Source organism: Argentina silus, assembly GCF_951799395.1.
Source record: "Argentina silus genome assembly, chromosome: 3".
NCBI lineage: Eukaryota > Metazoa > Chordata > Actinopteri > Argentiniformes > Argentinidae > Argentina > Argentina silus.
Window position 1 is genome coordinate 3,143,958 of NC_139657.1, and position 11,841 is coordinate 3,155,798.

General features: G+C 47.4%; 1 protein-coding gene across 3 annotated transcripts in view; it reads left to right on the top strand.

The window, feature by feature from the left end:
• Positions 1 to 7,081: 7,081 nt before the first annotated feature.
• Positions 7,082 to 11,841, top strand: part of nap1l4a (nucleosome assembly protein 1-like 4a) — a 14,434-nt gene continuing 9,674 nt past the window's right edge. For 2 of the 3 annotated variants that reach the window (XM_083666088.1, XM_083666086.1), the window contains exons 1-4: positions 7,082 to 7,131; positions 8,209 to 8,258; positions 9,490 to 9,562; positions 10,098 to 10,242. In XM_083666088.1, coding sequence (XP_083522214.1) covers positions 8,231 to 8,258; positions 9,490 to 9,562; positions 10,098 to 10,242 — 246 coding nt within the window. In that variant the 5' untranslated portion in view covers positions 7,082 to 7,131; positions 8,209 to 8,230. Of the gene's footprint in view, positions 7,132 to 7,230; positions 7,252 to 8,208; positions 8,259 to 9,489; positions 9,563 to 10,097; positions 10,243 to 11,841 lie in introns of those variants that run through there. The other variant, XM_083666087.1, reaches the window with a different exon arrangement.

An 11,841-nucleotide genomic window follows, 5' to 3' on the forward strand; every position in this document is an offset into this window, starting at 1 on the left:
TCGATGCCACTTCTGCGTTTGTTACGCACCCGGGACCTGTGACACGGCCGTCGCTGAGGAGATCTAGTAGTTCCGCTCATCATTTGTTGTTGTTGCCGCCCCCCCCCGTCCCCCGTCCCCCGTCCCCCGTCCCCCCGCCCCGCCCCGCCCTCTCTCTCTCTGTGCCCCGGACCCCTCCTGTTAATAATGGCTGCAGCTGTGGCCGACATGGCCACTGGCCCGCCCTGCATGATGGTGTGTGTGTGTGTGTGTCTGTGTGTGCGTGTGCATGTGCGTGTTTCTGCGTGTGCGTGTGTGTTTCTGCGTGTGTATGTGTGTGTGTGTGTGTGTGTTTTATGATGCTGTATTGTGTATATTTGTGTGTGTGTCTGTGTGTGTGGGTGTGATGGCCCTTGGTGGAGTGTGTGTGTGTGTGTGTATCTGATTAGGGCGTACAGACAGGCCATTACCAGTGCGTTAGGGGGAGATGGGCCTAATGGAAGGCAGGGGATGCTCAGGCAGGCTGCCCAGTAAACACAGGGCCTGGCCTCCGGGCCGTATCGATACTGCCATCTGGGAGGTTGGCCACTTCATCCACAAAACCAATACCCCAGTGGGATTGGTGTGGTTAAGGGAGAGAGAGGTGGAGAGAGGCTGAGGGGATCGGGGAAGAACGAATTATGTGTTCAATCAGAGGTAGAAAGGTAGCAAGGGAAGGAAGGAGAGAGAGAGAAAGTAAGAAAGTGTGTATGCACAGGCACATGTGGTGTGTGTGTGTGTGTGAGTGTGTGTGTGTGTGTCTGTGTCTGTGTCTGTGCATGTGTGTGTGTGTGTGTGTGTGTGTGTGTGTGTGTGTGTGTGTGTGAGAATGAGAGAGAGAGAGAGAGAGAGAGAGAGAGAGAGAGAGAGAGAGAGAGAGATAACATCATGTTGACCTATATGCAGGTTCAGGTTAGGCAGAAACCAGAGAGTGGCCCCCTCTTGATATCATCGAGTCAGAAGAGGTTATGAACTCTGTAACCCTAACCCTAACCCTAACCCTAACCCTAACCCTAACCCACCCCCCGACCTCTCCTCTCTGCTGCCTCTGACAGAGAGAGGTCTAAACTTGGACCACCAAGGGCCTAATTGGATGAATGACGTCAAATGTGGATTTTATAAACGGATTCCCATTTTTATTGAGACCCCCCTGTGATTGATATGCACGACAACGATCTTGCAAAAGATAGATAGATGTAGTAGAAGAGGAAATGCCTGGAACCATCATCTGTCTGTCCCTCCTCCCCTCACCCCTCCTCCCCTCACCCCTCCTCCCCTCATCCCCTCACCCCTCCTCCCCTCACCCCTCCTCCCCTCCTCCCCTCCTCCCCTCACCCCTCCTCCCCTCCTCCCCTCATTCCCTCATCCCCTCCTCCCCTCACCCCTCCTCCCCTCATCCCCTCTTCCCCTCACCCCTCCTCCCCTCATCCCCTCCTCCCCTCACCCCTCCTCCCCTCATTCCCTCATCCCTCCGTCCCCCGGCCCTGAAGACCCCCCTCCCTGACACAGAGGACAGGATGGGGGGGGGGGGGGTTATCTACCATTGCCACATGTGAGGAGCAAACACTCCCTTCCCACCCCCCAAGTGTTGGGTAACACACACATTCACACACCCACACACACACACACACACACACACACACACAGTTACAGGTGGGCCTTGTTAGAGGAACACAGCCCCCGGTAGTCCTTTCTCTGCACTAAGCTAATAATTGCACAGGCAGCTGCCTTGCTATGTCTACCCAGGCAGGGTGCAGGGGAGGTGGGGAGGGAGCCGAGGGAGACGAGGGAGGGGAGGGAGAGGAGGGAGGGAACAGTGGGCTGTGGAGCAGTAAAGCACCGCTTTTGTGCGTTGCAGGTGTCTCCTATTGTGTGGCTGGGAGAACGTGGCACTGCAGAGACACTGAGATCATCGTGAGAGACAGAAATGCCCAAGGGGGGAATATTGCTTTGAAATTGTTGGGTTCATTGTATATCTTTTCTAATCGCATATCTGTTTTTTTATGTTTCATGTCTCAGTTAACAGTAGGTCCATTGGGGTGAGTTTAATATGATTGAATTTAATTATATTATATCATATAATAAGAATATGGAATTACAGAAATACATCTAACCTTATATTCGGACAGGTCGTCATTGTAAATGAGATTTTTTGTCTTAATTGATTTACCTGTATAAATAAAATAAAAATGTTAGAAATGTCTGCCACAACAGTACTACTGCCACAACAGTATGTACCAATGCTCAACATACGGTTTTGGACATTTCTCCTGCTGACCTACAGTCTCTGGTGCAGTGTCCATTTTAAACACATCCACCCTCACCCCCCTCTCATCCTTTCCAAAACACATCCACCCCCCCCTCATCCTTTCCAAAACACATCCACCCTCCCCCCACTCCCCCCTTCATCCTTTCCAAAACACATCCACCCTCCCCCCTCTCACCCTTTCCAAAACACATCCACCCTCACCTCCCTCATCCTTTCCAAAACACATCCACCCTCACCCCCCTCTCATCCTTTCCAAAACACATCCACCCTCCCCCCCACTCACCCTTTCCAAAACACATCCACCCTCCCCCCACTCCCCCCTCTCACCATTTCCAAAACACATCCACCCCCCCCCTCATCCTTTCCAAAACACATCCACCCTCACCCCCCTCTCATCCTTTCCAAAACACATCCACCCTCCCCCCCACTCACCCTTTGCAAAACACATCCACCCTCCCCCCACTCCCCCCTCTCACCCTTTCCAAAACACATCCACCCCCCCCCTCATCCTTTCCAAAACACATCCACCCTCCCCCCCTTCTCATCCTTTCCAAAAGCAGCTATTACTCTTAGCCTCCGGACCCTGGCTCTTCCCAAATGCTACACAATCACATTTGATTCCCTCTGTGAGTGCAGACCTTGCTGGTAAATGTCACGGGGTGACAGGCACAAGCCTGGACGCCACGACGGTGCCCCAAGGGCCCCTGGTGCTGTCACTTCCTGTAGACTGTGAGGACCCGAGAGGACCCTGCAGTGCCTGACAGCAAACAGAAGGGAGGCCAGTCTTTGTGACATTTGGCCTCCCTGTTTAACCTGGGCGACCTCCTCTGAAAGCATACACTCCTCACTATTGGGTTTCTTAAAAAAACAAAATCTAAAAATCTAAAAAGAAATCTTGAAAAAAAAAAAAAACGTAAAAAAACGTCTTATGTCAGGAGGATCATGTCTATAAACATGAATAGACACGACAGTGGTTATTAATAACTTATATTATAAGTTACAACATTAATTATATGTTATAACACTGTTGCCATGCGTGGCTGTTGTGCTTTTGGGTTTGGAGTTTGTTTGCTGTGCCCTTGTGTCCCATCTTTCGTTTAACTATACGACCTCATCGCTGTTCTTTTGCCCAAAATCACGTATATCTTCACATTTCAACAAGGTGCTCCCTATCAAAGTAGGGCAAGCAACTATGATGCAGTACGCCTCTCAAGAAAAAACAGCCAAAGTCAGAGTGAACCTGTCAGCCGAGCTGCATCTAGTCAAAGATGACATTTCTGTAGGGCACAACTCGTACCGCAAAAACGTCCCACAGCCAAACTGACACTTACAGGAAGGACCGAGGCATTATCACTTCCGATAGCCAAGGCGCTCTGTCACACACACTCAAATCTCCTCCTGTTGCCATCGCTAGGCTCTGCATAAACACTGACATTATCTGACAGAGGGGGTAAATGATAGCTCCTGTCCCTCTACCTCCGCCCTGCTACGGTAACTTCCTATCAAATCATGCTGTCACCAAAACCTACGCTTTGATACCTCAATATCAACGCTTTGCTCCTCAAAACATGGCTCTCAGTGTAAAATATCCGATTTTTCGGTATGCTACTCCTCCTACAGCTTGTAAGCGATTCACACCAATCAAACTTTAAAACGTGGTCTAACTTGTGTGGCTTACAGTTATATTTTTCAAACTCATAATACTTTTTAAACTATTCAGCTTTTTGTAACTCAAAAAACCCTATTTTTTAACATGGTGGAATGTTGATTTAGGCCAAAATTCTGAGAGCCCCTGAATAAAACAACAGGAGACCAGATTGCAGAACACATTCTTAGAATGATGACACAACAATACGCTCTCTTGTCAACCAATTCTACCCCAATAAAACCACCTTACACTCTCTATCTCTATCTATCTTACCTTAAAGATCCTTCAACCTTCCCCCATCTCCCTTGCTATCCTACCATCTGACCATCCTACTCTTACTTTCTTTCAGCTACCCAGCCATCATCATTTCTATCTATCTATCTATCTATCTATCTATCTGTCTATCTGTCTATCTATCTATCTATCTATCTATCTATCTATCTATCTATCTATCACATTTTGCAATTACGATTGGCGACTTTGCTCACATTTTTGCTCATGCAAATTGGAGCCCGATATAGTCAAGTTAGTATCTTGAAATAATTAATTAAATAATTAATTAAATAATTAATGCTTTATTTGTTGACAAGGGAACCGTTTCCATACATCACAGGCAGCAGGCATAAGAGCACAGCAGTGGAGGCTGGTGGAGGCAGAAATTGGAGGATGGGCTCATTGTAAAGCATGGAATGGAATGAGGAATGGTATCAAACAACATGTCTATATAATGTTATTGATTATGATCTAAAAGGCCAAACTGATCCTAGATCAGCACTCCTCCTCTGAGACGCTTTGTGGATACGGGCCCTGGGCTGGTTCGAAGACAGAGAGAGAGAAGCTTGGTTGCATGGGGCCCCCTTGTGGCTTTTTGTAAACGACAAGAGACCACTGCTCCCAGGGAAACAAGCCTGCTGACTGCATCTCAGTGGAGGCTGGTGGAGGGAGAAATCTGAGGACTGGCTGATTGTAATGCATGGAACGGAATGAGGAGTGGTACCAAACATGTGATTCCAGTCCTCATTCCATTCCATGCATTACAATGAGCCTGTCCTCCGATTTCTACCTTTGCCAGCCTCCCCTGCATTTCTATACTGTAGTTTAACCTAGCGTAGCCTCCTCTCACCTACTCTCCTTGTATTGTCCCGCACAGAAGAGAAAGAACCGGACCGGAGATCTCAATTTCCATTAGGCCCTCACCATATTGTTTTTGCCTGTCCAGTGGTTTCAGATCACTGTTGATGAAGGAGAGGAGACAGGGAGAATCCAGTAGGTCACTTAAAACGATAGAGATTAACCCATAGAGATAGAGATTAACCCATAGAGATAGAGATTAACCCATAGAGATAGGCTGAGCCTGTAGTCAAGTTTACATGTTTCATATGAAATACTTAATATTTTTCATTTGTCAGTATTTTTATTGAAAGACAATCCAAATTCTTTGGATCTCATTGTAAGGAGCCTCAAACATATTTACTATTGTAGAACAGATGCTGATCTGCTGCCACCTAGTGATTTGAAGAGGCAGTCTCTCTGTCTCTCTGTCTCTCTCTCTCTCTCTCTCCCTCCCTCTCTCTTTCAGTCTCTCTCTCTCTACACACCCAGCAGTGTTACCCTCAGTGGTGCCAAATGAAAGTGGCTAAGGGGACACACTATGGGACCTGCATCCTATTAACCTTAACATTTACCTTAATCCTAACCTTAACCATCGCCAAACCAATTTCAACATTGGTTTGTAGGTCTGGCCTGCCCCCTTAGTCTTTCCTGTGACAAACGTGTGTGTTATCAGGCATGTTAGCCTGGCACTTGTTTTTTTATCAAAGATATTACAAATGAAATTGAATTGAATCTCGTCCTGGTGTATTTTTTTAGGGGACAGGTTAGGAGTATGGGTTGGCAGGTAGCCTGAGGAGATAAACCTAGATTACACACTATGGGGTCGACCCAAGCTGTGCTTGCCCGTGCCAGTAGTCCTCCTTGAGTTTTGGGCTTATTATTAAATGACCTGCTTTCATTCCACATTGCCCATTACAGCCCTGTTAGGGTGGGAGCAACAAAAAAGAAGCATCACCACTACCGTGTGGACAGGCGTGGTTGGATAATCTCATGATTGCCCAACCGCCTGCCAATTTAGACATTGTCATCATTGCCCAACCGCTGTCTGTACAGTGCGGTTGGTTTGGCTTTAAACTAGTGAACTAGAATGTTGCTGGGCAGGTTAATGAAAATGCGGACATTTTATTGACACCTGGATGGCTGCTGGTGTCAGAATCCAGGTACTATCGCCTGCCTACACGGTGACCTTGGCACTGGAGCTCCAGGGGCCCTGAACTGTGGTGGACCCTGTGTTCCCCCTAAGGGTGATGTTGGTGTTTCTGTGTGTGTGTGTGTGTGTGTGTGTGTGTGTGTGTGTTGTCTAGAGATGTTTTCCCTTGAAACAAAACAAATGGACAAAATAGGCTGCCTACAGTTCTTTATAATGAAAGTTGCTTGATGTAAATAAGGCCAATGCATGTGCCTTTGTCCAATAAAGTGGAATTATAATTCTCTCTCTCTCTCTCTCTGTCTCTCTCTCTCTCTCTCTAAGCCATGAAATATGCACCTAAGGCTTACCCACCGCAATATGCGTGCTATTTTCCACACCTCAAAGAGAATCAAGTTGCAGTGATTATTAGGCTTGTTTTGAGTGACAGAAATGTACAGCCTTTGATCTATGTGGTTACGCTTGCTAATCCATCTACCTAAGAAGAGGAGACGAGGTGTAAATCCATGAGCATATAGCTAATCTACTGTAGGCTACTTGACTGGAAAATTCACCACAAAACCTGAGAGACACGTGGCATGACTCACGCTTGGTCAATTCAGAAGTGGGTTATGTCAATCAACCCCCTTGAAAGGAGGGAATGAACAAAAACACCGCATGGTGCTTCTTGTTCAGTACCTCATATCGCTCACGTTCAACTCGACATCTACAATCCACACTTGAGAGCCGTCAGAAAACGAGTGACGACGGGGAGCAGGTGACAGCTGACAGGTGATGTCCCTGTCCCTATCCGAGATGAGTCGTCCTCCCGAGCCCCTCCTCCGCGGCGCCCGCAGTGACACCCATCTGTCCAATGAGCTTTGGGGTTGGTGCTGAGTGCGTCGCTGTCTCGCTGCGACTTGAAGACGCGTGAGAACACAGGAAAGCCGCTCTGAGGTAAGGAGCTAAATCCAGCTAAACACACTTCAGCTAACACACGGCTAACGAGCGAGTTGACTAGCGAAAATCGTAGTAGAAATATGGCGTAAAGGCAACGTTATTCCTGTCTGAACAACGGTATTGAGGAGTAAAGCGCTGTAATATGTCAGCGGCTTTCTACTTGGACTGTCTTTGACATTTCAGTTTGAGATAATGCTAATTTAGCTAGCCCATGTGGCTGGCAGAGTCGTGGGGGCATATCCCTGAAGGAGAAATAAGCGCATTTGTGCTGCCTCCACTATCCAGGAATGACCGTTATTTCCTAGCTGTGTGTCGTTGTCGCTCAGTTGTGTTTTACTGTAATTTGGTAGCTAACGTGTTCGCTAACTAGCACGAAGCTCGTGCTGGCTAGTTAGCTTCGCTGTCAAAAAAAAACCTGGCACCGCCCAGAGTTGTTTTGTGTGGGCAAGCTAGCCATTTACAATGAAGGCTGTAATGCTTCTTTTTATGTCGTTGCGTTTGATGATACGACTGACATCCTCCTTGGCAAAAATGATATGGCCCCACGTTGTCTAATCGTACAAACTTAGCTTTTTCGGTAGCAATCTCTGGCTAGCAAGGCAACGTTAGCATGGCAGTTTAGCATGGCAAAGAATAATGCGTCATCCGACTGCGCTCCTCCGGTCCGGTTTGCCCGTCATGTTGATTTCACAATACTCCGCTACCGTAGTAAGCTGGATACCTTGCGGTCTGTGTCGAGGCCGTGACTTACACTTCACACATCTAGCTGGTCACATATCATATCGTTAGCTAGGCAATGGTTGTCAAGTTCGTTGATGCAAGATAAAATAGCTCCACATCAACAGGTTAACAGGAATTGAGTGGCTGCAATGTTATGCTTCATTGTGACTTGTTGTCATGTTGTAGCTAGCTAGCTGGTAGCCGTCAACTTGATCGATAGCCTGCCATTTCATTAGGCCCAGGACTAAGAGAATCTGCCAGTTGCCCCTCCTACCCCCCCACCCCCACCTCCCTTCCTCTTCGGTAATCCTTGTCACCTCTGATCTAAACTTCTGTCTCTCTCTTCTGATACAGAGGAAGGAGCTGTTACTCGACGATGGAGGCCAACAAAGCAGAAGGCAAAGGTATGTTTGAAGCCTCTAGGTGGTCTGATGTGGGACATGTAATAGAAATAAATAGCCTCGGCTTACTCAAGTTTAGTTCACAGCAGGGGAGGCTGGTGGAGGTAGAAATCGAGGACAGGCTCATTGTAATGCATGGAAAAACATTTGTTTGCTTCCATTCCATGCATTACAATGAGCCCGTCCTCTGATTTCTACCTCCAACAGCCTCCCTCAGGTTCACCGTTGTTGTTGTCTTGTAGCCTCATCTAAATCTTAGGTTTTGAGTCGGTCCATCGGCATCTTATTGATTTGACTGCACTCTGCTTGCAGTCTTCTCAGTGCTCTGTCCATTATCTGTCACATCTCAAAGACAGACACAGCACAGAGCAATTTTACACCCACACAACGTAGCTTTTAGCTGGATGCTGCTTCTGATAAGCACTCTTTGGTTTCCCTCGGGGGCGCTAACCTTTAACGTTGCTGCATTAAGTTTTGCTAAGTGAAGTTGCTTAGTACTTTCTACCCTTTGTCAAAAAACTTATGACACACTCATTTCACAAGAGTGGAAGTGTGTTTGTGTGTGTGAGAGAGAAGGAGAAGGTGAAAGAGAGAGAAGGAGAAAGAGAGAGAAGGAGCTAAGTGAAGTTTAGAATTATCCTCTGGAACAGAGCTTTGGCTTATCCCGAAGGCCTGGTCCTGCCCATTGACCAATAAAAACAGCTCATTGTTTTATTGGGGTGTTTCATAATAGTCAATAGCCTCTCTGCCTCAAAGAAAACAGAAAGTCATCCTTAGTCTGCATTTTAATTGCATGTTAAAGAGAACAGTGTTAGGGCTCCTAAAAAAATGGATGTGTGTGTGTGTGTCATGAAACATGCAGTAGGTAGGGCTCAAGGTCCATTCTCGTTGTTGTCAGTCAATGTCATTACCACAGAACTGCTGACACCTTATACCTACTCATGAAACAATGGCCTCTTTAAATATGGAAAAGTGTAGTCTTGGGTCTCGACCCTCAGACATCTCGGATGAGCTTCTGGGCTGTGGATGAATAGGAGAAAGCTTGGAAGACATTTCAATACCTCCAAAGTTATTCTCTACTCAATAATGCACGGGCAACATGATATGCACCATCTATTGACTATCCAAATGTCTTGTCAACAACGTTGATTTTGAGGTCAACTTACTGCTTGTTTACTAAGTGTGATTGATGGAGAAGCGATGCTCAGGTGTGCCTGTGCGCTGTGATTGACAGGTAAGGGAGACCAGGGGATGCAGAGCTCAGGCGGACACATGGACAGACCGGACAGCCTCCCCAACATGGAGAGGTGAGGGGGGGGGGGGGAAAGGGGCCATGTTACATACGGCTGGGCAATAAAATCAATACAGTTGAATATCGCAGTATTATTTTTCACGACGCTGTGTCAATAATCCAGCCCCAGCATCAATGTGTTGTTGTTATTGTTGTTTTACTGTTTTTTTGTGGTGTTGTTCCCTGAGTTATATCAATAGCGTACGGTGTACTACCGAGGTGGCAGTTACATTTAAAATGTTGAGTAAATATATTGTATCGTATCGTTCTTACCAATGCCCAGTCCTAATGTTACAGCCGGTCAACTTTATAGAGGTGTATTGTGCAGAATTTTATTAGACATAAAACAAAAGGTTGAGCCTGAGTTTTGTATTTTTTGGAATCCAACAAAAAAACATTTGCGTATCAGCATTTTATTCATATTTTATGCTCCTGTTTTTTTTTTTTTTTATAAACTTTTCAATAGCCCAGTGTGGCATTACATGTAGCGCTGATCTGTTGCCCTTCCTCCCCCCTCCCTCCTCCCCCCTCCCCCTCCCCCCCTCCCCCAGCCTGCTCCCCAAGGCAGTAAAGAGGCGAGTCCATGCCCTGAAGAGGCTACAGGTGCAGTGTGCTCACATAGAGGCCAAGTTCTACGAAGAGGTCCATGAGCTGGAGAGGAAGTACGCTGCCCTCTACCAACCCATCTTTGACAAGGTACCCTACACCGCCTGCCTCCGTACCAGGGGAGGCCTGGTGGAGGTAGAAATCGGAGGACGGGCACATTCTAATGCATGGAACGGAATGAGGAATGGTGTCAAACGCACACACACACACGTTTGATACCATTCCTCACTCCATGCATTAGAATGAACCCGTCCTCCGATTTCTACCTCCACCAGCCTCTCCTTCTCTATACTAACTTCTCATTGACGAGATGCAGTACCAGGTTATACTACCTCTCTTTGTAGGCCATGTGTCAGCGTATCTCATCTGTCCAATGTGGACCCTTCTGGACTCCAGTTTTTATCTTATCTGCACTGATCTGAGAACAGGTGATTGCAGGGTAGTAGGTGACAAGCCTCTCCCCCAGCACAGGGGGGAGACTCCCTGGTTCTGATCCTGGGTCAGTGGGGGGCACAGCTTAAGTGCTGGGCTGAGGAAGACCACTTATCGTTGTACTAACCTCCCGTTGACAAGATGCAGCGGGATCTCTACCTCTGTCAGGGATGCAAACTAGTCACCTTGCGGCGAAATTCGCCTTTTTGAATCCAAAATAGGTCACCTGTGTAATTCGTGTAGATCCGATGAGAAACGTTTTTGGAGGCGGGGGGGGGGGGTCAAACGGAGCCTGCCTGCCTTGTCTATTATGTGTGTTTGGATTACTACTGGCTGTAAGGGAAAGAGGGATGCGTGTTTGGATCTGGCTATACTGCTATACTGCTGTACTGGCTGTATCCTAGGCTCTAGTCTGGGCTCGGCCAATCGCTCACATAACAACAGACAGACAGACAGGGAGGGAGGGAGGGAGGGAGGGAGGTGAGAAGGTGATGAAGCATACTCCATGAGCTGTAACCGAAAAAAACCACTGGCATTTGGAAAGTCTATGAGGCGAGTGAGCAGTTGTGGGGGAACGAGAATCGTCAGCATTGTTAAGTGTCTTCCTTTCTAATCGGCTAATCGGACGCACAGACTGGAAAGTTGAACTCTTGTCGAAGTCAAACCTTTTTTGTCCATTAAAAAAAAAAAAAATGTATGAAACGGACAGACCCTTGTCACCTCCAGTGTCCATCAGCGGATGACTCCCACAGAGAAACCCATCGGCTGGATTTGTTGTAAGTCTCTTTGGATAAAGGTGTCTGCTAAATGCCATAAATGGCTCAATCCATAATCAAAGGACAGCATAGTTTGTTGTGGCCGGGGCCAGAAGCGTCTGTTTCCCTCAACACTAATCTCGAAAACCACATGACACAGTTTGCTGACTGTCCTGTCTCTCTGCACAACGGCTGTGTGACTCCCTCGCCCTGATCCTGGGTCAGCGGGGGCACAGCCCCCGTGCTAGAATCAACTCCACCACAACGAGTAGCCAACTGTTCCTCAATCAGGTCAGGCTATTTCCAGAGCTGGGCACACGTTCCCTGCGGGGGCTAGCACTGTAGACGGGCAGAATACATCCTGCCACACCTGTCCTGTCTGTACTTGCTTTTAATAAAGTGTGTGTGTGTGTGTGTGTGTGAGTGAGTGGTAGGGTGTGTGTTTCTGCGCGGTAGTTAAAAATAATCGTCCAGTGTGCTGATGTGTGAATGTTTCCTGCCA